The following is a 26,239-nucleotide window of genomic DNA, read 5'->3' on the forward strand; positions in this document are numbered from 1 at the left end:
AATGAAAATAATAAAAACAAACAAAAATAACTAAGTTTTGTGGAAGAAGAAGAAGAAGAAGAAGAAGAAGAAGAAGAAGAAGAAGAAGAAGAAGTAGTAGTTGTGTTCTTGGGAAGAACCAATGAGGTTCTAACACTCCCTTTGCTCTCTGAGATGTCTGTGGGGAGGATCTTGGCCAGGTTAAGTAAAGGCTTTGCTGCCTTTCAGCTTCGAGGAAGATGTAGAACAGTCTTGGTGTTTGGGGGTCCGATGGCTTCAATGGGGGCCTTTGAGGATGGTTTAAAACTGTCCTAAAGATGGCAACCCTGTCTTAAATGCTTCCCTTCACTTGCATGTTCCTTGTCACTTGTGTTTGTTCTGATGATCTCCCCAAGGCCCAGCTCCTGTTAGGCCAGCTTTAGGGGACCCATGAGTCTCCAAAGAGCACTGATCTCCTCCCTCTCCAGCCTGCCTGGTGCAGCTCTGCAGGTGTGATGACTCAGCCCCAGGTAGGGGCTGGCAGCATCTCTCTCCCCTCCTGGAGGGTAATTAAGAGGAGTTTTCTTGCCTCTAGAGTACAGGGGTTTCCTATCTTCCTAGAAGCCAGGGCAGCAGGGAATCTGGGAGCACACAGATCCCTCCGACTTCCAGCCACTTGCTTCTTTTCATATCTGTCAGAGCTACCTCCTTCCCCAGAGGACCCCGGAGAAGTGACTGCCACCATCTTGTGAGGGCTGCCTGGCTTCCCTGTGGCCCCTCACCTTTGTGGAGAAGAGGACCCTAGAAAATCACAATACTGGGATGTGATTTTCTTTAGCGTTTTGGAAACTATTGGTTCTGGGTTCTCTGCTTTTTCAAGTAGCCCTCTTCCCTAGTGGTCAGAGTGTGAAGAGAGAGAGAGCCAGTTCTGCATTTTGAGAGCGTCTTTCTACCAGGGTGGCACTTATGCTTGGGACATCCGCTTGAAGATTAACTACCAGGCTATACAACCTGCATGTTACCGTGGGAGAAGTTGAGGCCCAGATAGTTGCCAGATGTTCTGCTAGGCCATTGAGGATCAGTGAGAAGAATCTAGTCTCTTCTGCTCTGGCTGAATCCTATCCCATGCCTCTGAGGTATCTGCAGCTGGAGACTTTCTGCCCAGCTCAGGTGACTTTCTGCCCAGCTCAGCTGGATCTAGCTGCTGGCTGAGAAAGCTGCAGCTTCAGGGTGGACCATGAGACCCAACACATCGCCGTTCTGGAGCACCACAAAGGATTGTAGCACCTGAGTCTTTGATGAAATAGTTCCACCAGAGGCCCACTGTCAGACATGAAACCCCTTGGGTGGGTGCGGGGAGCTGAATGTGCTGTTGATAGGCTTTGATCTGTCAGAAGGGGACTCCCAGGAGTTGTTGTTTTCTGTCACAAAGGGTCGGACACTGCGCCTGCATCACCTCCAAGAACATGGCGGAAGGTCCTGTCTGTTAGTGAGGAGCTGCAGCCTCTCTCTGGTTTATGTGGAGAGAGAAGGTGGTGCAGCATTAAGGGAGGATCTAGATTTATTAAGATCTTCACTAGAAGCTTCTAGGCTCTGCGTGTTTAAAGAAGCTGATACAGGGTTACCATGGTTGTCTGACTGCCCTTCATTAACAGCGTGCTCACCTTGTGGGTGCGCATCTCCCTTGGGGACCATGGAACCTGCAGCTTCCTCTGTGTATGAATGAGCATTCACAGGGGAGGGGATCTGTAGTGATCTCTTCCTTTCCTGTCTCCCATGCAGGTGACTGAGTATATGTGAGTAGCCAGGGTACATGCTACAGATTTGATGCTCTAATGATGGTTGGCTCAGTATCTGTCCTACCCTCTGTGCCAAAGTCAGGCAGCTTTTTTGGCTCCAGCTATGGGTATAGTCACCTCTGTGCAGAGGATACTACCTTGAGTTGGGAACTTTGGAAGTGTCCGATAGCAGGACCAGAGTCCCAGCCGAAGTGATGCTTCTGGTGTGGCCTGCCTGTGTGGTCTCGGGCCTAGTGGGGCCACACTGGCTTCTTGGAGCATTTTTAGTTTTTCCCTGTGGGACAAGTCACAAGAATACATTCTCAGGTTCAGGTTTGAGCTGGCCACTTGACTTAGGTACCAATTTGTAGGTCAGAGCCTAGGCGAGGGGCAGTGGCATCCCAATTACCCTGAAGGGAGCTCAGTCCATCCTGTCTTCTGATGCAAGCTATCCTTCTTTGGGGACATTTAAGTGGTGTCTCTGTAACAACAAGGTTTTCGGAGCGCAGACTTCGCTCTTGGGAGCTTAGAGCAGTAGAAGCCCTGAGAGAGAGGGAGAGGGAGGGAGGGAGAGAGAGAGAGAGAGAGAGAGAGAGAGAGAGAGAGAGAGAGAGAGAGAGAGATTAACAATAGCAGGAGTAAATCCAGAGGCCACCATACTGGAATGAGCAGTATCAGGGCATAGGAGTTCAGATGTCTTTCTCTGCTCTCATATATCATTGAAGGCCCGCCCTCCTGAGTCTGAGATGCCCCTTCATTCCCTGCAAACAGTAATTGCTAGTGTACCTTGTTTTATCGGCCTGCATGGTTTCTGGTCGTATTTTACAGTTTCTGGGAGATGTTATGACAATAAAAATCTATAGCCTTTAAGTAGAAATGCTAGTTCTTATTTCAGCTTTAGTATCGGGTCTTTAAAGGATTGTAAGGGAAAGGAATGGCTTGCTGTCGAGCTGGAGTTTCACAGGTCAAATCTCATTATAGTATGGGTCCTCCTTGGAAGAATTCCTTGGAGAGTCTGTATGATGTATAAAGCGTATAAAAATCACAACAAATCAGTAATGGTTTTGTCAGGTAATTCTAGAGGTATTATCTGATTAAGCACCAGTATCTAACCAGCATGGCTGTCTATGTGAGATCTAATGTTAGTCCATTACCAAATTACCAGATTTATTGATAGATGACTGATTGATAGATAGCCAGGAATTTGAAACTGAACAGCCTGGAGGTGTGGCTTGCTTTTGCAGCGTTGCTGCATACCACCTGATGGCCTGAGGTGTTTGGTGTAGCATTTCCCTCCTAAGCTTTTCCTAGATGCTCAGATTCAGCACTTCCTTCTAGCCTGAAACCTCTCTTATGAAGGCTGACTAGTAACCTCCGAGTTGTCATCTTCAGGGGCCGCTTTGCCATTCTCATCGGCACCACTAATCGGCATCTCACTCAGCTTGCTGGTTTCTTCTGGAAACTTCCTTCTCTTAGCTACACACCGTGCTTTTCGCCTCACCACTGCCTCATCCGTTAGACTCTGTTGTTTCTTCACCAACCCCTGGTCCATTAGCCCTGAGAGTGCCCAGCATTCATTTTTTTGATTCTTTGGGGGATGTAATGACTCTGGGGTGTATCTCTTTTCTGATAACTAACAAATTTGGGTCTCCAGTCTGGATTGTTGTTTGCACTCAGATTTTTATATCTATGAGTGCTTATTCAACATCCTTGTGGATACCCAAAAAGCATTTCAAATGAACACATCCTAAAGGAAACTCTTGGTTCTGCCTCTCTAATCCCATTCTTTCTACAGTCCTCCCATTTCGGGAGATGCGACACAATAATTCAAGTGCCAAGACCAAGTTCTCATCTAATCCTGTCACAAATCAATAGGAAAAATCAAATGTTTCTCATCACCTCTGGGGATAGAGCCATCGTCTCTCCCCTGGACCATTCCAACAATAGCCTGCCTATGTTACCCTCACTCTGTCTTTTCTCCACATAACAAGCACAATGACCCTCGTGCAAGATTAGGTAGTTTGTTTCTCCCCTCAGTGGCAAGTCTCTCAGGGGCTTCCTTCTTAATCCAGAGCTCTCATCACAGCTGTTAGCACTACATCTGCTGCCTTCTGCATTAGTCAACCTCCTATTATTCTTTCTGTGTTTGCTCTGTCGTGGTCACACATACACCTCTGCTAGCATAGGTTAATCCATAGATGGTCACCTCAAGGTCTCTGCCCAGGGGCAGTGAGTGTCCTCCTCATTTCTTTCTTCTCTAAGCTCAGACATTACCTCATCGGCACTCTCTGTTGATCCCACCTAAAACAACATCCTACCCCACCGCACCTTATATCATCCCTATCTTGATTACTTTTAGTGGCATTTATAAATCTTATATATTTATAGTTGTCTGCCCACATAAGGTACAAGCACCATGGCAACAGTGATATTAATGCATTTTGCTACATCACCTAGGGTCTGAACAGTGCCTGGGACATAGGAGATACTCAGTGAATACTTGTTAAATGGGTGAATGATGACTGTCAGGGCTCATGCTGCACCAGGCAAAGCAAAGACGATGCTCAGCAGGCACCTGAGTGTTTCTAGATGTGTGTTGGCAATCTCTATAATTTAGGGAAGAAGAAGGCAGTTCCTGTAGCCTTCTGCCTTTGGATATATCTACACAGATATCACAAGACTTCTAAGAGTTGGGCTTTTGGGATAACATTTTGACTTTACGTTGGACAAAACAAGAACAGTTGCCTGCTTCACAGCTAATCTGTCGTCCCATTTTTCTTGCTTAGCTGCTGTATCAGGAATGGGCACGCTATGGAGTGTTTTACAAATTCCAACCCATTGACCTCATCAGGTGAGTGTATGTGTTGGGGAACTTTTTTGGGGGGTGCTTGAGATGCAAATCCTAACCAATACATTGCCAACCCTCTTGGCTCCTGGCACTGTGCTGCTTAAGTAGAGGGGCCTGCTCTTCCTGGATTGTATGCCCTTGCTCTGTGGCTTATGACTGGGGAAGTAATAGAGGGATATGCTGGGGAATGGAAGGAGAAGAAGACAACACAGGTTGATCTACTAAGACTTTCATCATTAGATGAGCATCATGGTCTTAATTTCGCTGCTGTTGGGAATAAAAGAGAACTGTCTTCCTTGTTGTTTTTCAAGGGAAGGACCTGGATGGAATAGAGCCTTGGGTGATGCCCAAGTGGCCACACTACTCTGTGGGAGGAAGGAAAGGCTTGGAAAATCACACAAAGGATAAATTGATGGGCTTGGTAAAGACTGAAGACTAGCCATAAATTTCCTAACTTATAGGAAGCTAGATCCGGTTCTCTCTCTCTCCCTCTTCATTTGGCACCCTGAAAAATTGCCAAGCTTCTATAGAACATTGACAAAAGATCCTTTTAAGAACTGACTAGAATGCAGTAGGTTTAACTAGCTTAAAAAGGTTAAAGACTCTAGATTCTAGATTGCTATAGTCTAGAAACTTGGTATATATTATCAGCCTTTTTCTCGGACAGAATAGCAGGCAGCAGCATTGGGAAGTCAGGAAGTTCTGGACCAGATGTAGGCACAAATACTACTAGACATTTTTTTTTCTTCCTTGGCTTTCAAGATTCGGAGAGGATGGACCAGGGGATCTATGAACTAACTTGGTAGAAGGCAATCATTAGGAAGAGATAGAAGGCCGCTGCTTACAGACCAACATATTGGCCTTCCTACCACATGAGTCCTGTGGCAGTTTTTAATGATCTAATTAACAAGGTTGCAAACACAGAGAGTGTTCCAGGCTCGCTGCCCTGGCTTGGGGAAGGGACAGCAGCCAAAGGATTGAGTCCATGGGAGGAATTCCAGCCCAAGGAAAAAGAAAGCAGCTTGGGAGCCATAGCCTGGGCAGGGTCACCTCCTCACACTGTGATGCGTGAACCCTCCCAAGGAACTGGGAGAAGCAGGTGTTCCTCCCAGCTGAAAACCTTTCTGTGAACTGCTTGGGCATGGGAGCAAGGGTGGGGTGACTGTGACTGCGGCGCATCACCCCCAGCTCTGTCTCCTGGCTGCCTTTTCCTAGCATGGGCCACCTAGACTGTTCCCGAGGCCACACGGAATCTGCTTCCTGTATTCAGAGTGGGCTTTGATGTCTTTCTCTTGGCATCTCTAGTGGCCGCCCACCTCTGTCGCCTGTTTTGTCTAACTACCCATTTGTTTTTAAAGCTATGAGTGAAAAAAAAAAAAAACAAAAAAAACAAAAAAAACAAAGTCTCCCTTCCAAAAAGCCCTGTCTTTCCTCCAGAGACCTCAGGTGATTGGCCTGCCAGTTAGGAGGGAAATGACTCCAATATGCACTGAGGTTTGGCTACCAAACCGCCTCATCTGCAGGGAAAGAATTACCTTTGGGGCAGAGCCCTGTTCTGGGTTGGCAGATTTGGAGAGCTCAGCTCTGTCTTGCCCGGGCACTGGGAACTGGAGCAGAGCTGGGAGGCTGTCCATAGGAAAGACAGCCTCGTTAGGAAAGGGAGGAAGGCTGAACCTAGAAATGCTAAGAAGGTCAAAGAAGCCTTTATGTGTGGGCAGGCAGTTGTCTACCCAGAAGCCTGAGGACATCACATCTCGGGGAAATGCTGGAAGGAAAAGGGTTAGCCTCAGGGAAGGTGTTGGGGAGAGGAAGGGGGCATATGCTCTTCAGGGGCCACAGGCAGTTACCCAGAGAGCTGGGAAAGAGAAAACTAAAGTTGAGCATGTGGGAAACAGCTCTTTGCCCCAGTAAGTTCCACAATGAAACCTCATTGGGCTCTGTCTTCTCAAATGACTCTGATTATCAAAGGCTTCTGCTGCCTCTTTGCTACCGCGAAGACCTTGGACTTCTGTTATCACTGCTCCCTTCTCTCTTCATTCCCATTTGCTAATGGCTTCTTCCTCCTCCTCTTCCTCCTCTTCTTCCTTTTCCTCCTCCCCTTCCTCCTCCTCCTCCTCTTCCTTCTCTTCTTCTTTTGGCTTTTCAAGACAGGGTTTCTCTATGTAGCCCTGGCTGTTCTGGAATTCACTTTGTATACCGGGCTGGCCTTGAACACAGAGATCTGCTTGCCTCTGCCACTTGAAGGCGAGGGCGTATGCCACAATAACTTGCGTTCCCACTTGCTCATCTTAAAGGTACCTCTTTCTTGCTTCTTATCTTTTATTTCTCCCCAAAAGACCCACTTGGTCCTCAGAGATTAAGCTGGTGGCTCCCTGCTCCGAGCCATCTGGGTTCCACACCCATGTTTTGTGCTGTTATTATTTACTAAATATGTGATGCTGCCTCTTTGTGTCTCATGAGGAAGCTGCCCTCACATGGCCTGACGTGAAATACGGATGAATGCTTATACTCAGGGTTGACACATTCTAGAACATTTGTCTAATCTTGAGGCTTGGGTGTGCTTTTCAGGGGACTGGATATCATAGAAGGGAGATAGAATGCTCATTCTTAATGCTTATACCCCTCACCCCTGTCTCCACAAACTGTACATCACTAGTGCCCTGAAGGCTGCACTGTGAGACCACAGATGGTCTCTCCAGCCCAGTGCTAAGAATTTTTGGGAATGTTTTCTAGGCAGAGATCTGGCAGGTGCAACCCAACCCAGAAGGTCTCTCCAGAAGTGTCTAACCAGCAGCCATTGTGCCTTGGCAGAAACAGTTTATGACTAAGAATATAGAGGAGTGAGGCCTGAGATGGACCCAATGGCCCTTGAGCCCTTTTACAGGGCAGAAGATCTTCACAGAGAGAACAGTAGGCTTCTGCCCTCACTGCTCTGCTTCAAGCAGTTAGGAGGGAAGACAACCTTCATTTTCTAGAATGCTTGGGAGGCCTGGGACATTTTACTTTTGAATAGATCTGGGCCAATAGCCAATTAGAGGCAAGATTTGTCTTTTCACAAACACTGATGCATGCTCATCATCTTGGGATGATTTTCTTCATCTTGGGATTTTGATAAGACAGGACATCAGCTTTTTAAATATCTTCTGAATTAGATTCAGCTCTTCACTGTACTCAGCTGAAACTTATGTCTCATATATGTATACATACATACATACAATGTGGTATGTGTGTATATTGTGTATGTGTGTGTGAGTGTGTTTATATATCTGTTATTGCCTAGCTTTGACAACATGAGAAAGAGAAGGTTCTGGAAGTGAGTGTTCCTCTCAGAGACTGAAATCTGTTGACTTTGTGGGGAGTGCTCTTTGAGGTGCTGATAAAAGGAAAAGATTCACTATGTCCAATTAGCTGTGTCCTCTAATGAAGTCTGAAGAGGAGACAACCCTTAGTCTTTCTTATCTCCAGGGACAACCTCCTCATGGGTGAAGATTCCTGCAGCTAAAATCAGGGTCAGTATTGAAGCATTGAAATATGGAATGGTTTCCACAGTGATTTCAACAAAGTATTTATGGGAAAACAATATCTAGAGACTTTGTGTTACAGCATTCCGTATCTTGCTACCTAGCTCAACACATTTTAAACCCTAGCTCTGGCCAGCTGCACTGGGACCTGACAGAATTCTGGGATCCCAGGATTGGGCTTTTCCACCTCCTACTTCCAGGTCCAGTCACTGTCTTGTCTTGTAAAGGACTTCCCATCTTTCCTTCTCCATAGTTGTGCCTCAGTTTTTCTCTTTGAAATGTAACCCATTCAGATACCTACTGCAAAGGCTGGCAGGACAGATGAGCAGATAGAGAGGTCTTCTGTGCAAGCCTGGTGACCAAGTTCAGTCTCTGGAACTCACATAAAGGTAGAAGGAGAGAAACAACTTTACAAGAGGTGTCCTCTGACTTCCACATGTGTGCTTTGGCACCTCCCATCCCCATCATCATCATCATCATCATCATCATCATCATCATCATCATCAAATTTCTTCCAGGAGGATGATTGGATTGGCCACATCTCAGGAAGTCCCCTGGCAGGGCAGGCTTTGTTTGGGAAGGCCACAGCTGATTTGGAGGAGAAAATACAGAGAAAAATATCTATCAATTCATGATTAATTATTTCCTGAGTGCCATCGCCTCCTTGAATGTACCTGGGTTTTAGAGAGGTCATCCATCTTAATGCAATGCACATTTACTGATGCTTAGAGGGAATAAGCCCAGCTTTACGGGAAGGTAGAACAGTTAAAGTAAAGCCAGTGGCTTTCAGGATTTGTCCATTATATAGGGAGATGGATGCAAGGTGGAATGAAGTGAGCCATATTAAGACTATAATAGCAAACATACTTAATAGTCTGGGGTAGCACGGGGAGGGTAATTGCTCCTAGCAGAGTAAGGGAAGACTTCCTGGAAGAGGCGGGCACTGGGTCAGAATTGCTGGTTTCTGAAGGACTAGTATTGAAGACGTATCTTTACTGCCTATAAGTACTGCTCTCTATGCCTGAAATAACTGCTGAAAATCACACTAATAGAAAGCCAGGTCCATCATTACTCTTGATAGGGGGTGGGAAACTCATATGATTGATTTGCAGACTTCATCTGTATCTACCTATCGCTTATCTCTTGCTCAGCCCTGTTAGTTAGCAGGAAGCCCAGGGCTGGAAGGAAGGGAAAGCTGGTTCCAGAAGAAGAGGCTAAGGAAGAGATGGTGGTGACAGGCACCATGGCCTATGCATGGGTCTTAGCACTGGAAGGTTGTATTTGACTGGGAAGCCCATTGTACCTAGAAAGACATTTTACTTCATGATTCTGGAGAAAATTATGTAGACGTTCTACCATTGAGGGGGGGAGAGAGGAGGAGGCAGAGAAAAGCAGGCAGCTTCTGGGTGTAGTAACACAGTCAGGAAGGATGAAAAGGGTCTGTGCCATACACTCTGGGTTTTCTGGCATTTCAGAACGCTGGCCAAATTCAATCATAAAAAGGCTCGATCACAGTCTGCTTTCTCTCCCTTTCTCCATGGAGCACTAGCTGGTTCTGGTTTGTGCTCTTTCAGAGGGAAGGCTGCTGTTGGTCTGGTGGCTTTGGGTTTGGCGCACACCTGTAATCCCAGCACCTAGGGAGGCAGAGGCAGGTGGATATCTGTGAGTTTAAGGCCAGCCTGGTCTACAAAGTGAGTCCAGGACAGTCAAGCCTACAAAGAGAAACCCTGTCTCAAAAAAAAAAAAGTAGAAAAAGTTTATTTTGGCTCATGGTTTCGTAGATCTCTCTCCATGGTTGCTTGGTATCCTTGGGCTTACTTTGGGCTTATGTACACACATCATAGGGAGAGCATGTGCCAGAGGAGGCCTATTCACCTGTGGCAGCTAAGAAACAGAGTCAGGATGGGGAAGAGTCCTAATATTTCTTCAAACTTTACTCCCCCTGTCACCTAACTTCCTCGAGGGTCCTACCAATTCCTGATAGCAACATAGGCCTTTGCAGTGTAGTTCCATGTCCATGCCATAGTATCCCATTTCCCAAAGGCTCCCAAAGGCTCATGTCTTTTTAATAAAGAAAAATGCAGTTAGTTTATCCCAAACTATGGTGCAATCAGAAGGATTTAAGAATTTAAGAGTTATCTTAGTGCCTTGCTTGGGGCCATCAAATCATTGCCTCAAGAGAGAACGGGTTGCACCTCCAAAAGACATGACCTTGAAAAGGATATTGGGGTACTGGTCCCTTCATGTTTTTTTGGTTTCTGGCTGCCACGAGGTGACCAGGTTCCTTTGCCACGAACTCCTATAATGATGTACAGTGTTACCACAGAACCTAGAATGGTAGAGCCATCTAGCCCCAGACTGAAACCTTTATAAACCATGTACCAAAACAAACATTTTTTTCTTTCCTAAGTTGACTCTTTCACACTTTTGCCACAGTGACAAAAAACTAGCACACTCTTACTATGTAGGTCAACCCTTTTGTATATTTGAAAATAGTCACTGTCTCTTTAACAGTTTTCATGAACCTAAGCTTTCTTCTTCCATAAACAACAACAACAACAAACAATAACAAACACCTTGAGGCCTTTCCACATCTCCACACAGCACACTGGCTCTTCTAAGAGCCTCAGCCTGATGCTTGCCCTCAGGACTCAGGGACATAGCCTTACATACTGTTTCCCTCGTGTGGCAAGGCCAACACATAAGCACTGTCAGATAGTCTGAATGGCAGTGGACACTAATTAAGCATGGTCCTACAACCAAGGAACCCAAGTTCAAAAGGAAATCTCCAGGCTTATAAGTAGCTCCTGGGCTTTTCCGGAAAACATAAGGAATGGAGGGCTGGGGGAAAACTTAGAAAAAGGAACTGGAAAGCTGTGTAAAGACAGCATATGAAAATGTCGTGAAGGGAGAACTGGCTCCTGGAATAATCAGATAGTCCTCCGTGCTGATGGTCTCAGGGGTATGAGCAAAGACTGTTGGAGGTGACCTGAACTTTTTGTTTGGAAGCACCCAAGACTCTTGACATTCTCATGAAACAATTTAGAAACCAAGTTAAGGCCACTTTACTGGGTGGCTAATCATGTCACATGTCCCACTTAGGCCAGTGTACCCAAGGAAAACTACCAGGTTCCAAGCGTTTCACGGAAGAGACAGTGCCAGGACCGGGGGCTTGAAGAAGCATCTAGAGGATGCAGACTTAACAACTGCCTACTCTAGGAAGAGAAAAGGGGGAAGGAGTGAGGCTGGTGTTTGTAAAATTGAGGATGGATAGAGTGACCTGTAGGTCTTCATCAGACCCTGAAGGTCTTGCCCCTAGATTTTCTTCTGTCTGGAAAGAATGAAAAGCACCATTTTGGTGCAAGCTTTCCTTCAACTGGTGTAATATTTGGACAACCCATTCTCTCCCCAGCTGCAGTTTCCTCAGCTCTGCTGGCATCACAGTGCCTGTCCTGCCCCCCTCCCCATAGCATGACCATGAGGAATTTAGATGAGACATTGTACAAATACAGTTGGTGTTGGCTCCAGGTCTGTTTAAACAGAGCTATTGCTTCTCTGTCCCCTGAGGAGAGGTTACAATACACCCTGAAGTAGCAGACTTTTACACAGCCCTTTATATGCACTTAACATGTGTGACCTCTGTGCCCAATAAAGGCCTTACCTAGAGGGCTTTACTGCCTCCATTTTGTGATGAGTGTAATAAACTTGGTGAGATAAGGGCTTTCCAAAGCCACAGAGAGTGCTCATCTGGAATCAGATCCAGAGCTGTGCGACTCTGGATGCTTGTTCTTTCCATTGTACCATGTGGTGGAAAGTGCTACAGAGCTTGGTCCAGCTGCTGTTAGGGTAATTGAGTCCCTAGCTCCCTCCTGTCAACCCTTCAACTATCAATCTCCTCAGGAAAACCATGGTGTCATCTACTCACAAACAGCGTGTCGTGTGCAGTCCAGCTCTACTTCAGGAGAACAAGAGGGGTTGTCTTTGCACACATTCCCCTTTGAACTCAGCAAGGATAATGTTCGGCCTCAGGGGTCATACTTTTGATTGTTCATTGTTCATGTCTATGTTTGACCATCCTTCACTATGACTGCCTCCACATGGTCAGGTTGCCAGCTGCCAATCCCCTCTTTGGCCAACAGAGTGGCTTCTTTTCCAGATTTTCATCTGCTGAGTTGTCTGGGTTGCAGCTTCAGCAGTCAGACCCCCCCAAGCCAGTTAGCACTGTGAACAGACTTAAGATGCTTCCATGATCCCATATGGAGCCTGGCTCCTTGCAAGGTATGGGAACAGGGGAGGGTATCTACTTGGTGGAAATGACTTTGCTTTTCAGTCCAAGTAACATGATGCCCAGGGACCTCAGTGTGATATAATAAGGCACCCTGACTGTGAAGAATGGTGCTTTCCCCTTCTTGCTTGCTCTGGTGGGGAGGTGACGAGAAACTTAACCTACCAAAGACGCTTCTTAAAATAGCCTGTTAACAAGGTAAGAGTTGGTGTCTGTGTCAAGGGTCTTCCGGATGCAGAACTTCAGACTAAGCACTGAAGCCTCTAAGAAGAGGGGAAGTGGGAAACTTGAAATATGATGAGACACAAGTTCTTCAGAGAGACCTTCTGGTACAGGTCACAGGACTATAAACCACCTCAAATACTTATCAAGACATACATAGCAGGGCTGGGGCAAGGCAGTGGGAGTCTTTGAAGGGCTTAGGAATTAGCCTTGGGAAGGCTGATCAGAGAAGTCATATAGGTGAGTTTTAGGTCTTAGGTGTAGGTATGAAGAGGAGAAAAAAATCATTGGGAAGATTTTTAAGTTTGGGGCTAACACAAGCTTGGGAGTTGAAAGAAAAGACTCAACAATGGGCTCAGGCAGAAGGGCCCAGGAGAAAGGACAATGGGCTGAGAGAAATGGCTGGAGGAGAGATTGAAGATGGCCTGGGAAAAGCAGGCTAGATCTCCCAGAGGGACTTTCACAACAGATAGCTGAAGGATGCTTTCAAGTAGTTTTTTCTGGAATCTGGAGAGGTGGTTGAGCAGAGGATTTCTAGTGCCCAGGTAAGTTTAAGAAGGCCTATGGAGGTTCCTGTCTTTGTTTTCCCCTCTCCTGGTCTTCCTAGGCATCTCTCTCCCAGGGTTGCATCACCATCCCTGAAGACCCCTGGGCCACGTAAAAGCAACGGTAATTCTGTTTGTGGGAATCAGGGACCTCAGGTGGATCTGAGGGACTGCTTTTGCCCTGGGAGAAATGAGGGGGACTGGCATCAAGATGCATCACCATGGACACAGCCCAACTGTTTGATCCCGGGAGCCACTATTTTGCCAAGTGTCTCTGGAACCCCTGAGCTCCCCACTTCTGCTAATGATATTCCCCAGAGTGAAGATCTCCGCCCACACCACATGGGTATGTAACCAACATCAACAGAAACCATCTTAACACATTGAATAACAGAGGCAGAACACACGTTACAACAACAACCACAAGATAGCTAAATTTAATTAGCCCGGCACGCCCAGGCTTTCTGCACAGACACTTGCCTCTGTTTGAGAAATGGAAAACCACAGCATCTTGTGAGTCTGGAAGTCACAGACACCCCCCAGAAAACAAATAGTACATGAGAAAAAAAAATCTTCATGTTTCTTGCCTAGAAGACTCTTGTCCCCTAATAACTTCCTGAGATTATCTGAAGGTATTCAAAGATATTGACAGTTGGATGGCTGCCAGGGATTGCCATCTGCTGCTGGCACATCATTGGTACAGATTAGAAAGGCCTGTGGGACTGCGCCATAGCCACTCAACCTGGAGAAGGGCCTTGAGAAACCCTTGGGCTCTGGGCTGTTGTCTTCACTGTTTCGTTCACAGGATCCATATTCAGCTGGAGGTAGTCAAGAAAGTGGGAAGGCAGGGAGAGTCCTGGGGTTTTGCACTGTTCACTTAGCATTTAAGTTTGGAGAATGGTAGGCAAAACAGCACAATTTCTAGCTGCTCGCACTTCTGACAAAATGGTGACAGTTTCGTGAGTTGGTATTCTGTGCAGCCTTCAAGTTGGGGCAAGGAAGGCAAGCTGCCCACATAGAGACACAGGTTGGCCATAGATAAAGGGTGTTTTTTGCCTTAAGACACTGAACTTCCTGAATGTTCCCCATGCTGCCTCATGCAGCATCCTTATGCTGTGGATCTGACCCTTTCACATTTTCTCCACTCTCCATGGTGGGATACATCGTCCACCACTCCCAGTTCCTCCTTTTGTCCAGTACTGGGAGGCCATATGTCATTTGGATGACATACCCTGTTTCTGAGGGTTTGGCTTCTTACTAAGTCAAGTCCTCTGGTGATCCTGCAACCAGATAGAAACAGCAGGAGCACTTCTATGGGACCAAGGTGAAAGAACAGAGAGCCAGACCCCACACTCAGACCTCTTCTCGCCCAGCTGGGGTGAAGACCTACTGTTACAGGAAAGAGCTCCGAGAGAGCATACCATTTAGTTCAGTTCAATGCAGGATCTTTATTGACTGCTTTCTCTGTGTCAGGCAGTGTTTTGTAGACTGAGGTTAAGTGACCGACAAGTATGGACCTGCCTTGAGTGATTAACACAATTGTCTGCTAATCTGGAGTACGTGTGTGTGAAAGTTAATTCTCTGCATAATGACACTGAGTGGTCTAGGCAGCTTTTAAGGCTATCTAATGAAATATCCCAGAGTCAAGATGCCCAAAACAGGCATCGATTTATTTTCTCACAAGTCTCTGTTCAGAGTGAGAGGCAGTGAGCCTTCGCTCCAGGCTTCAGCCTGTGTGTAGTTCTTGACAGAGCTGCATGTTCTGCTGAGACCAGCAACTACTTGGTCACGGTCCTCTTCTAGAGAACCACAAAGGTACAAGGAAAGACAGGGAAAAATGCAATGTCTCCAGACTTACATGCTGATAATCATAGTGCTAATTTCCCATTGGATAAGGCAGACCATGTGACTAAAGTGTGAATTGCAGCAGAGCTGATATTAACTGAACACCAACCCAATTTCATCATACTGAGAATATGGTGGAAACCTGGGCAGCCGCAGGAAGTCTATCCTGGTTGAGCTGGTGTAGTTTCCGAACTCACTGAGAACAGACAGTTAAAGGTGAGTGTGTGTGTGTGGGGGGGGGGGCGTTACCTCACAGGAGGAAAGGGACTTTCAGTGGCCACATAGATACTGAACAGTCCAGTCTAGTGGCAAATGGCCTTCCTGAGGAACCGATATTTAAACTGAGATGTGATGAAGGCATAGATGAGCAGGGTAAAGGAGATGAGGAAAATGATAGCTGTATTGGATGAGACATGGTCTAGCAGATGCTATGCTAAACCTTTGCCATTCTCTGGGAAGGATGCCATTAGCTTTCTTTTGCAGAAGAGGATATTGAAGCACATGAGCCTCGTAAGTGCTCCACATTCATACAGCCTGTCCATAGCAGAGGTGGGATTTAAACTCCTCACCCTGTACAAGGGAGAGGAAGCCTGCAAGGTAATTAACCAACCCTACAGAGGGGCCATGAAATGGGCAGACTGGAGAGGAAAACAGGGCAGGGTAGCTGAGGGTCTTGAGGGCTGGCTGAGGATTTGGGACCCTAAGGAAATAGGTCAGCCCTTGTTGGGTTTGGATTGTGTAAACTCCCATCTGTGGGTGGTCCAATTTGGTTCAACTTGGTTAAAAGAGCTGGTATTTTCTTCTGGGGGGCACTGGAAAGGAACTGAGGTGATGCTTCTTGTATCTAACAGGATGGAGCAGTGGGGTAGAAAGTCGGAGGAGAGGAAAGCCTTCTCCTAAATGTCCTCTCTCCTTCAGAGAAGATTTATGAGCAGTCTGATGGCATGACTGAGGCCAGGCCCTCTTTCCTCTGCATCCTATTAGCCCACTGTCTCCCTAGGTTTTGATCCAATGCTGTTTATCACTAGTGGTTATGTGAGTGGTACTGTGTCAACCATCACTAACATTCCTTGTACCTTGAAGCCCTTGGGGTCCATTTACTGCAACCTTGTGTGCACACTTAAACTGAACCTTCATGACAGCTCTATGACCTTGAGACCTTGTCTCATTTGGAAGATGGAGATAATTGTAGCTCCGAGTAGACAAGACACTTACCCTAAATCACAGGCATTATGACACCGGGCTGCCGTGTCCATTTGCTTTGCTCTGTCTGCAGGGAGGACACATGTGCTGGTGAGATGCGTAAATGACACTACAAAGAGGGCGAAAGTGGCTGCTGGGGTGCAGTATGTGAGCACAAGTGGTGGCATTCATCTATGACTATGCCCTAGAGCAGACCAAAGCCATTCTGATTGCTTAAGGTGATGCTGCCATAGATATGGGAACTTAAAATCCTGGGTGTGGGAGCACTGTTATAAGCTATGCAGACTCAACCCCTCGTCTTGCCAAAGAACTAAAATCAGACAGCTAAGGGGTTACCATGTATGGTGGTATATTCCTGTAATCCTGTTGCATTTTGATGATAGAGGCCAAAGAATATTAATTTTGATGCTAGCCTGGGTGTCACAGTGAGACTCCGTCTTAACACAACCACCCCCCAAACCCTCCCAAGACAGCAAGGAGATGGGGGTGTCATGTCATGTCTGAGGCTACCCCAAATAAGAGCTCTTTCACCAGCGCTACTCGAATCCATTTGAAGTTAATGTAGAGAGGCTCAATGGGGAACTAAATTCAGGCGAGCAAATTAGATTCTTCCTTCATGCCCTAAGAAAACAAGGGCAGAAAAGCTGAGTTACAGTCATCCTTCTAGAGATAATATCCGGTGGTTCTGCAAAGACAGTCTCAACCTTAGAGACAAGTCGCTGACAAAGCTTGTGGTCTCACATGGAGGTGAATTAAATCTGGGATCAGGATACAGGAAATCGGACCTCAGTTCTGGCATATATCTATTAGGTTCACCCTTACCTACAAGACCTCTCACCCCCAGGTCCCTGAATCTCTATTCCTGAATCTACTACCATTCCTGGACACTACTGCCATTTCTGTTTTCTTTAGTCTCTGTAATTTCAAACACATCTGGAATGTTATGTGGAGTTGATGCGTGTGTGTTTTCCTGTGGGGACACATGGTGTATATCAGAGGCACTTAAGAAGCTCTGGACAAATGGAAAAGTCTGCATGGCATCTCAGGGCTTCTGGCCTTCAGGGTGGGTGGCAGCTGTATGGCAGGGACCTAGCATGACCACCAGCTGACTCTCTGGGAAGGACAGAGGCCCAACCAGGGGACTGCTGCTTAAAGGGGCTTTGAGTATCCAGGTGGGAGTGGTACGTGTGTGTGTGTGTGTGTGTGTGTGTGTGTGTGTATGTGTGTGTGGTCAATGTGCATTAGTGTAAGAGGACTGACTGGAAGGGTCTCTCTTCCTTTGGGATATGACTCTACAGCAATCAGGGTATTTACCTTTACAGTATTATCTCTATATCCAGTGACAGTAATCAATGGTGGGCATCTACAGGTGGATAGTGGATGATGAATATGATTTGAGGTAAGTTGTCTGCGAAATGTGAACATGAACCCCAGTGTAGTTCAAAGCAACAAGGATGGATGTATGCAAGGTGGGATTCTCATGGGTAATCTGATTTCCCTTGACCAGAGCTCTCTTTGTTGTCACTCATTATTTTCTTCACTCGATGTGGACTGTGTATCCTCAGAGTCCCCACTCATGAACAGGATGGAGTCTAGAGTCTAGGTAATTCTATGTAGGCAAAGACACCTTGGGCAAGATGGATGGTAATGACAGAAAACAGACTCTATGACAGCGATTCATAGGTCATGCTTGCCCAACTGGTTGGTTTTTCTTCTTCTTCTTCTTCTTCTTCTTCTTCTTCTTCTTCTTCTTCTTCTTCTTCTTCTTCTTCTTCTTCTTCTTCTTCTTCTTCTTCTTCTTCCTTTCAGCTTTTAGTGAGTAATGGTTGAGACCCAGTTGACCATTAAGTTGGAACATAACTCCTGACAAAATGTCTAACACACCCCTCCCCCACCAGCCAGAGAAGTCTCAGCCCTTCCCACATTCACCGGGACCATAAGAATTTATTTTGTCTTCATCCGTGCCTCTTCTGAGCCTCCTTGAACTCTCTCACTCTCCCCTCTCTTCTAATAACTCTCTCCTCCCATTGTGTCCTTATCAAACCATCCCAGACAGTTTTCCCATCTATCCTGAGTGATAGTTCCCTATCTTAGGGACAAGTCACCACCATCTGGGCCCGCTAGAGGTTGTCTTGGAGGTATTTACAGGACCAGAGTGAGAGTGGGCAGGAAATGCTGAGCAGAGCTCATCTTGGAAGTTTGTTTATACTCTTCCAACTCCAGCAGAGAACATCCTCCTCTACTGATGGCTCAAATTAAATTGCAGATGCCCTTGAACTTGGGGTTAGGAACGTAAACAAGTGGTGAGTTGTGGACTTCAATGAGCAATCTCAGTGGGGGAGAGGCCTGGTGAAGGGCTGGGTAGGGATGGATTTTTCCAGTTGATGTCTTTCCAAGAGGCTGCCGTGACTTCTTGGGTTCCAGGGACCAAGGACAGCACATCTGTGAGTATGGCTCCCCCTTGGTTGTGAGTTGGTAAGTGTTAAGCAGAGATGATGTCCTAGTCTTTCTTCTATTTGATTTGAGTTCCTTTGGGAAGGGTTTTAGAAGGAGGGTGGAGAGTCTAGCTGATGGCCTGGGGAGTTCCATGAGGGGTGTCTCTGACATTTAGATTCTTGTTTTGAAGCAGTTTCCAAGATTCTGAGTCCATTTGGGATATTATGCTGAAAGCCCTGGGTTGCCTGGCTGGGCCCCTTTGGTGAAGAAGTAGGCAACTGCCTGTGGTATCACTGGCTTGTTGATTCACTTGGCATTTGGTTTAGTCAATGATTCAACAAGATTGTATTATTCTCCAGGAGGTAGTCCAGAGTGGTAGCAAAAAACCCTGGCCTTCCAGGAGCTTACAGTCAAGGTGAGGACAAGATAAGTCATCTGTAAACAATGGATGAATGCTGAGGTAGAACATGTGTTGTGAAGCCCAGAAGGTGCCAGACAAGGGCAGCTGAATTTACCACAGGAATCTCCTGGAACACATGATGGTTGAGATGAGTTTTGAATAATTAATTGGTTTAAGTTTGGTATAGGAGAAGGGTCTGGATAGTCCAGATAGGGAGGATAACATAAATTAAGGCGGCGGGGTTGGGGGAACACAATCACTCAAGGGGTTGTAAGCAGCTGAGTGTGACTGAAATGAAGAATGCATGAGTAGGGTGGGCTATGAGAGGAATCAGGTCATATAACTAGGTCTGGTTAGTTTCCACATCACTTAGCTATTGTGATGTGGAGGGTTTAGGTAAAAAACTAGTAAGGGGAGTTGGAGAGGGGAACGAGAGTGAAAGCATGTGACCAGGAGGAGAGGAGGGAGGGAGCTATGATCAGGATGTAAAGTAAATAATAAATAAAGAAATGTATATAGTAAAAATATAAATAAAATAAAACTCATAAGATAGACTTTAGGAGAGTTAGTTGAGAGAGAGAAAAAGTTTCCTCTAGCTATTTTAGTTTAGAAATATGCCATTGCCAGTGCAATGTGAGACCTTGTTGAGGAAGGCATAGCTCACCCCTGTGAGAGGCAGAACAGAGCAGGGAATGGTGGTGACTATTTGGGGGGAAAGTCTAAATGAGAAGATGGAGGCTCAGAAGAGAAAACTCAATTGTCCAAGGCCATACAGCTAATAAATGCCAGAGGTGGGTCTTCTGAGTAAAAGCCAGACAGAATGGTGATCTCATAGCCTTGTTCAAGGGTGGCTCTGTCTTCTCCATTTCCAACACTATCAGCTTACCTATGGAGTAAGAAGCAAAGATGTTAACATAAAATCCACATGAAGACTACAAGTTCATTGTCACTCTAGAATTTTGTGATGCTGGTTTCTAAGTGCTAAGCTTGTTAGTTTGTGCTTCATATAGTCTCTGTGAGAGGAGATTACAAAGAACAAAGTCAGTGCTGATTGGCCAGCTCTTAATTGGCCAACACAACCCTTAATGGGGCTATGTTATGGGGTCTACATAATACCGTGGGTGCCTGAGGATGGGAATTTACATTTACTAGATTTTCAACTGATACAACTGTGAGTAAAACAGAGACCTTGAAAAATGATGCAGCCAAGAGTCAAATAGGTCAAAACAGTAAGCCAAATCTAACAAAGGGAAGTTCAGCAGTGGAAGGTATAAATTCTGTTAATACTCCACAAAGCAAGTTAAGTGTTTGTGTAAGAGGGATGAAGGTGAGGCAATAGTGAGTACAGCATTTATAAACATGAGCTCTGTGTTGCTAGAACATATACTTGTCTTACATGCACAGAAATTCATGGGCTACACATTGTAGGTAACAATAGTGCTGTTATCTTGAGCTGTTAGTCCTCCATAGTGGATGGTGTCCAGTTTTATCCATCATTAAGATGGCAGACTGACTAAGTTATCTCAGGGAAGAGTATATCTGGCAGATATATTTTCATGTATTTAAAACAATCATTAACTATTAATATTTTTCGTTGGAGCAGGTGCACTCTTTTCCTAAAGCTCCTAATATCTTCTTTAGCCTTACCTCTGATCTAATAGCTTACATAACCATATCATCTTAAAGTTATTACCTTTGGGTTAAAGCAGTGGGTTCAAACTCTAGCAGGAGATCAGAGTCACCCAAGAAACCTTTTAAAATATGGATTCCTTACTTTCACATCAGGCCAAGATGGAATTATTGGTAAAACAAAACAAAACAAAACAAAATAAAACAAAACACCTAGCTTTCTGCCACAACTACATAGAAATCTGGTGTGTTTGTGTGTGTGTGTGTGTGTGTGTGTGTGTGTGTAATTACTTGATGGCATTAAACAAAAGGCAGGCAAACCTTGATAGAACAAAAAAATTTAGTCCTACACTGGCTATAAACAAATACAAAATATAAGATAGTGAACTTAAACTCAACCATAATGATGAGTACACTAATTATACATGGCTTTAACATAAAAATTAAAAGGTGGAAATTGTCAACTTTAGTAGAAATGCCACTTAATTATATGTTACCTGTTAAAGAAACACCTTAAATATAAAAGTACAGATATGTTTTTTAAAAAAAGGATAAACACATATATACATGTAAACACTAGCATAAACAAAGTTGTAGCTATTTTCACATATCCCTAGGTCAGTTTTATTGTAAGAATAAGATCAGTGATAGCAGCAATATTTACAGTGACAAAAAAGTAATTTCAATAAGAAGACATAGCAGTCCTAAATGTGCACATACGTGGGTGGGTGGATGTCGTATGAGTTTGAGCGCATGCATGAGTATGTATAAGCTGGCCACTGATTTCATAGCTTTTCCTCTATCACTTGCTGCCATACTGTTTTGAGACAGGGTCGCTCATGGAATCTGGTGCTCCTTCTGTCAGCTAGACTGGCAGGACACCAAGCCCCTAGGATCTACCTGTCACCACCCCATCAGTGCTAGGGTTACAGACATGGGTGGGCCACCACACCTGGCTTTTAGGTGGTTGCTCATGATCCGAAATGTGGTCATCATGTTGGCACCAGAAGTACTTTACACACTGGGCCACCTCCCCAAACCTGATTGATATGTGTATATTTAATAACAGGTCTTCAAAATAGATGGGGCAAAACTTGACCAAACAGGACAGAGAAATAGGCTATTCATTTATATTGGATGATTTCAGCTTTCTTGGTAACTAATGTAACACAAAATCAGTAGGGATATGGTAAATTTCAACAAAAATATGAATGAAATTTATTTCCATGTATGCAATACCATATTCAAGCTGTAGTAATACCTCAGTCTCATGTATACATGAAACTTTTGCAAGACAATCTGTATTATAGTCCATAAAACAAGTCCAATGAGCTTTAAAGACTCAAGACCATACTGCTTATATCTTTAGACCATAGTAGAATTAGAACTTATTCACAAAAGGCTTTTCCCTCAGGCCTTTTTTAAATAGTTGCCCCCATTTTTATGCAGAATCATACCCGATTCATCTGTTAGAACTTGACTTAAGAACCAGTTCTGTTATCCGCAATTCAATTATTAAATTAATTGATTATGACATCTTCAACCAAACTTGTTTTTATTGATTCTCATCCCCCATCTCCTTTTTCTATTCTTGGTCATCCATTTGCCACTTTCATGTCATATGTTCTAGCATCTTCCTTCTGTTCCTCAACACATTTTTTCCTCTTTCCATGGTCCCTTTTATAGTTTCTTAACCCATATCCATCGTATGACCTAACTATACCCTGTAGACATAAGGTTATTGTGTAATTTAAACGCTGATTTCTGTGCCCTCCCAATATCTTGTTGCAATCTTTGTTATGAGAATATCATGTCTCATTTTTTTTTTCTAAAAAATACTCCCCAGTTGTCCCATGATATGCAAATAAAGAAGCTTACAGCCAATGGCTGAGCAGGGTAGGGAGAATAGAGCTGGACTTCCTGACAGTCAGCAGAGGAATTAGAAGAGGAAGTAGGAGATTCAGCCACAGAAGGGTCCAGGTGACATCAGGAGAAGAGCTGGAGCAGAAAAAGCCACAAAGTGCAAGTATGTCTGGGATGTACACTGGAAGGAAACCAGATTATCTTAGAGGGTTAAAAATAGAGTAATAACTGCTCAATTATTGTGTTATGAAGCTTATTATTAAAAAAATATAAAAGAGTCTCAATTATTTGTGTTATAGCTGGGTTAAGAGAGAAACTGAGAAACAAAGACAGTTTTATAAAAATAACAGTAACACAACACTTCCTGGACATATACACAAAGAACTTAATATCCTACCACAGAGACATGTCACACCCAAGTTTGCTGTTCTATTGACAATAACAAGAAAACAAAACCAGCCTACACATCTATCAACAGATGTGTGGATAATGATCATGTGATAGCTATGTACAACTGGATTTTATTTAGGTGTAAAGAAAAATGAAATTAAGTGTGGTGGTGCATGACTGTAACCCTAGCACTTGGGGATGCAGAGGCAGGCAGATCTCTGTGAGTTTGAGGCCAGCCTAGTCTACAAACTGAGTCCAGGACAGCCAAGACTACACAGAGAAATCTTGTCTCAAAATAGAAAAAATAAAATAAAAAAAGAAATTTGAAGAAAAATGGATGAAAGTTAGTACATTAAGAGAGGTGAACCTGACCCAGAAAGACAAATATTGCATGGTTTCTCTCATACACAGAGCATAATTTTTAATGTGCACATATATATTATATAATTGTACATACGTGTGTATGTATACGTGGGCGTGAGAGCAGAGATAAGCTATGAATCTAGAAAGGGGCTCATATGTCTTTTATTGGCAGTCAGTGAATGTTGGTCCCTGAAATAAATAACAGCTGCTAACTAAACAGTTACCAGTAAGGGTGAAGAGAGAAATAGTTAGTATAGCCCATTTGGGACATCCCAATGTACTATTCTTTCATATTTTCTACCATCTCTATTTTTAAAAGCTTTATTCCAAGCAAACATCTCCATTCTAAGCGTAGCCCTCAGCCACACTTGAGACTAGTTGTCAGGAAAGCAGAATCCAGAGATTCAGATTGGCACAGGGCCATGTGGTGCTCAAGACTAAATCATCCCTGAGGACAAAGGGTGAGTCTCTACTGATACCTGTAAGCCAGGGAAGGAGTCTGTCCAGAGAGCTCGTGTGAATATTGACAATTTCTAACATTCATCGTGTTGGTCAGTGGGCCATTTTCTGAACAAAAACCCATTTCTGGCATTTCTGCATGTCACTTAATTACATTTTTGACTACTTCTTTATGTCTTTATTCCTTATCATTGGGATAAAACACAGGGCCTTAGGCATGCTAGGCAAGCACTCTACTGCTGAGCTATGTACCCAGTCCTGCTTTAATTGATAGCTCAGGCCAGGAGGGCTCTCAGTGGCTGCCTCTTAATGCAGGCTTGCCCGCTGAGCCTTTACCCTGGGCCTTCTTGATCACCACCAGCCCATAGCGCCAGTGAAGTAAGACAGTGCTCTTGCAGGTCGCGTGATGAAATACTTGAAAGGAAATTGTGCATGTTGTAACATGATAGTAGATGATGTTCTCTTTTAAAGACATCCAGGGAAGGATGCTGGTTGGCCTTGCTGTGCAAGCCATTCCAGCGTCAGAGGCTCCAGGGCTCGTTTTCTTCCCGAATTGTTTCCAGGAACAACTCTACCCTTGTTTTCAGTCTCCTTCCCAATGTGCTCAGCCGACTGCATGCCCTTCTTTGTAATTTTGATTTAAGACTTGCAGTTCCTGAGGGCAGAGAGTGGGTTTGGCAGAGTTTCGTGGCTGGTGTGTTTACAAGTACAGGATGGTCCTGCCGCCATGGCCATGGCTATTAACTTTCTCCCTGTGGTTATTGTGCTAATTGTTTTGTGCTCGGATAATTATTTCCAACTATCACGTCGTTCACTTACAGTCTCTGCTGAGATCATAGGAAGGCCTGAGTGTGCTAAGAGCTTGGATGTGCCTACCGGAAGCTGTTTTATTCCGTGGTGTCTTTTCCAGCCTAGGAAACAAACCATCACTACTGTTTCAAGTTAACACATGTCTACATGACTTCTGTAAAATGAGAGAAATCATTTTTTTTCAGCTTATTTTATTTTACTTTGTTTTGAAGACACGTCCAAGCTTACAGAGATAAGGATTTCCTAGCGTCAGCAGTTAGATTCATGAAATGTTCAATTTGTCAGATTTCCTCCTCTGGATTCTTATGCATATTATTGATATGGCATAGGTCAATCTATTAGAACACATGCATATTAATACTGTATGAATTATGCAGTGTTCTCTTAAGCGGAACCACTTAAGAGAATGGGGCAGGAAGCATGCCCTTCTCTTCTGAGTACCTCTGTGCAGTTTCTAAAGCTCAGGAAGTTTTGTTATAGCGTGATTTTCAAAATGAGAAATTTAACCATGGTGCAACATTGACTATTTTTAAATCCACGTTAGAATTTCAGTTGCTTAAATAATGTCTTGAATTAGAGTTTACTTTATTCAGTCCAAGATTCAATTTACGATCACGCACAGCATTGAGCTGGCATGTTGTACGTTATTCTTCTTTAGTCTGGAATCCTTTATTTGCTTTGCATGACAACGACGTTTGTGAAGAATAAAGGCTTTCTTGGTTTGGGTTTATCTGATGTTTTCTCATGAATACATCCAGCACCCCGCCCCCAACACATACTCTTTTTCAGCAGGGGTCACAGCGGTGGGCCCAGTATTGGTCTGTCTCCTCTATGGTGATGTTTGTTCCGATCACTGGGTCGCGGTGTATCTGCAAGAGTCCTCCACAGTGAGGACACCGATTCCCTTCAAATTTACTAAGTCACTTACATGAAGAGTCTCTGAGTTCGTGTGAAAACCCTGTTCCATGTCTGATTTCACCTATTGCTCTGAGCATGGCCCAACAGTTTTCAGATTATTCTACTTTTGGGGTAGCATTCTGAAGAAAAAAGAAGGCAGGAAGGAAACTTTGTATTGATTGGCTTTGTCTTGATTTCTCAAACCATGAAATATTCCCAAAACAAGTAAATGTTTTAGATATTTTAAATTGAAGATGGTTGGGAGATGTTAACTTACTTTAAACAAATAAATATTTATTTTTATTTCATATGTATGAGTATTTGCATGCATACATGTATGTGATTCATATGTGTGCCTGGTACCTGTGGAGTCCAGAATAAGGCACTGGGTCCTACGGAATTGGAGTGACAGATGGTTGTGAGCCACTATGTGGGTTCTGGGAACCAAACCCTGGTCCTCTGCAAGAGCAGCCAGTGCTCTTAACCACTGAGCCATGACAATGTTTGCATTGTCACAACATTGTGTTGTGAAAGGAGCAGGAATGATTAAGACATGGAAGTAGGGTAGTGGAGCTCTTCTAGAAAGACAGGAGCAAGAAAAAATTATTACTGAGTGAACCCTTGACTTTCGATGACTGAGCAGATTTGTAATCAGACTTCACGTTGAGACGAAGTTCAGGATCTTGAGGCTTCTCTGAAGGCTGTGGAATTAAACTCTGCCTCTGAGCAGAAATACTGGGGGCTGACAGGTGGGGTGGGGAGGTTTTCCTTTCCTGTTTACTATTTT

The 26,239-nt window shown here is 44.5% G+C and overlaps 1 protein-coding gene across 1 annotated transcript in view; it reads left to right on the forward strand.

The window, feature by feature from the left end:
* Ano2 (anoctamin 2) overlaps positions 1–26,239 on the forward strand; it is a 337,785-nt gene that overhangs the window by 120,827 nt on the left and 190,719 nt on the right. Inside the window, exon 10 of the mRNA XM_060383365.1 lies at positions 4,523–4,587. Within this exon, the coding sequence (XP_060239348.1) occupies positions 4,523–4,587 (65 nt within the window). The remainder of the gene's footprint in view (positions 1–4,522; positions 4,588–26,239) is intronic.

The sequence above is a fragment of the Meriones unguiculatus genome, chromosome 5, assembly GCF_030254825.1.
Source record: "Meriones unguiculatus strain TT.TT164.6M chromosome 5, Bangor_MerUng_6.1, whole genome shotgun sequence".
Taxonomy (NCBI): Eukaryota; Metazoa; Chordata; class Mammalia; order Rodentia; family Muridae; genus Meriones; species Meriones unguiculatus.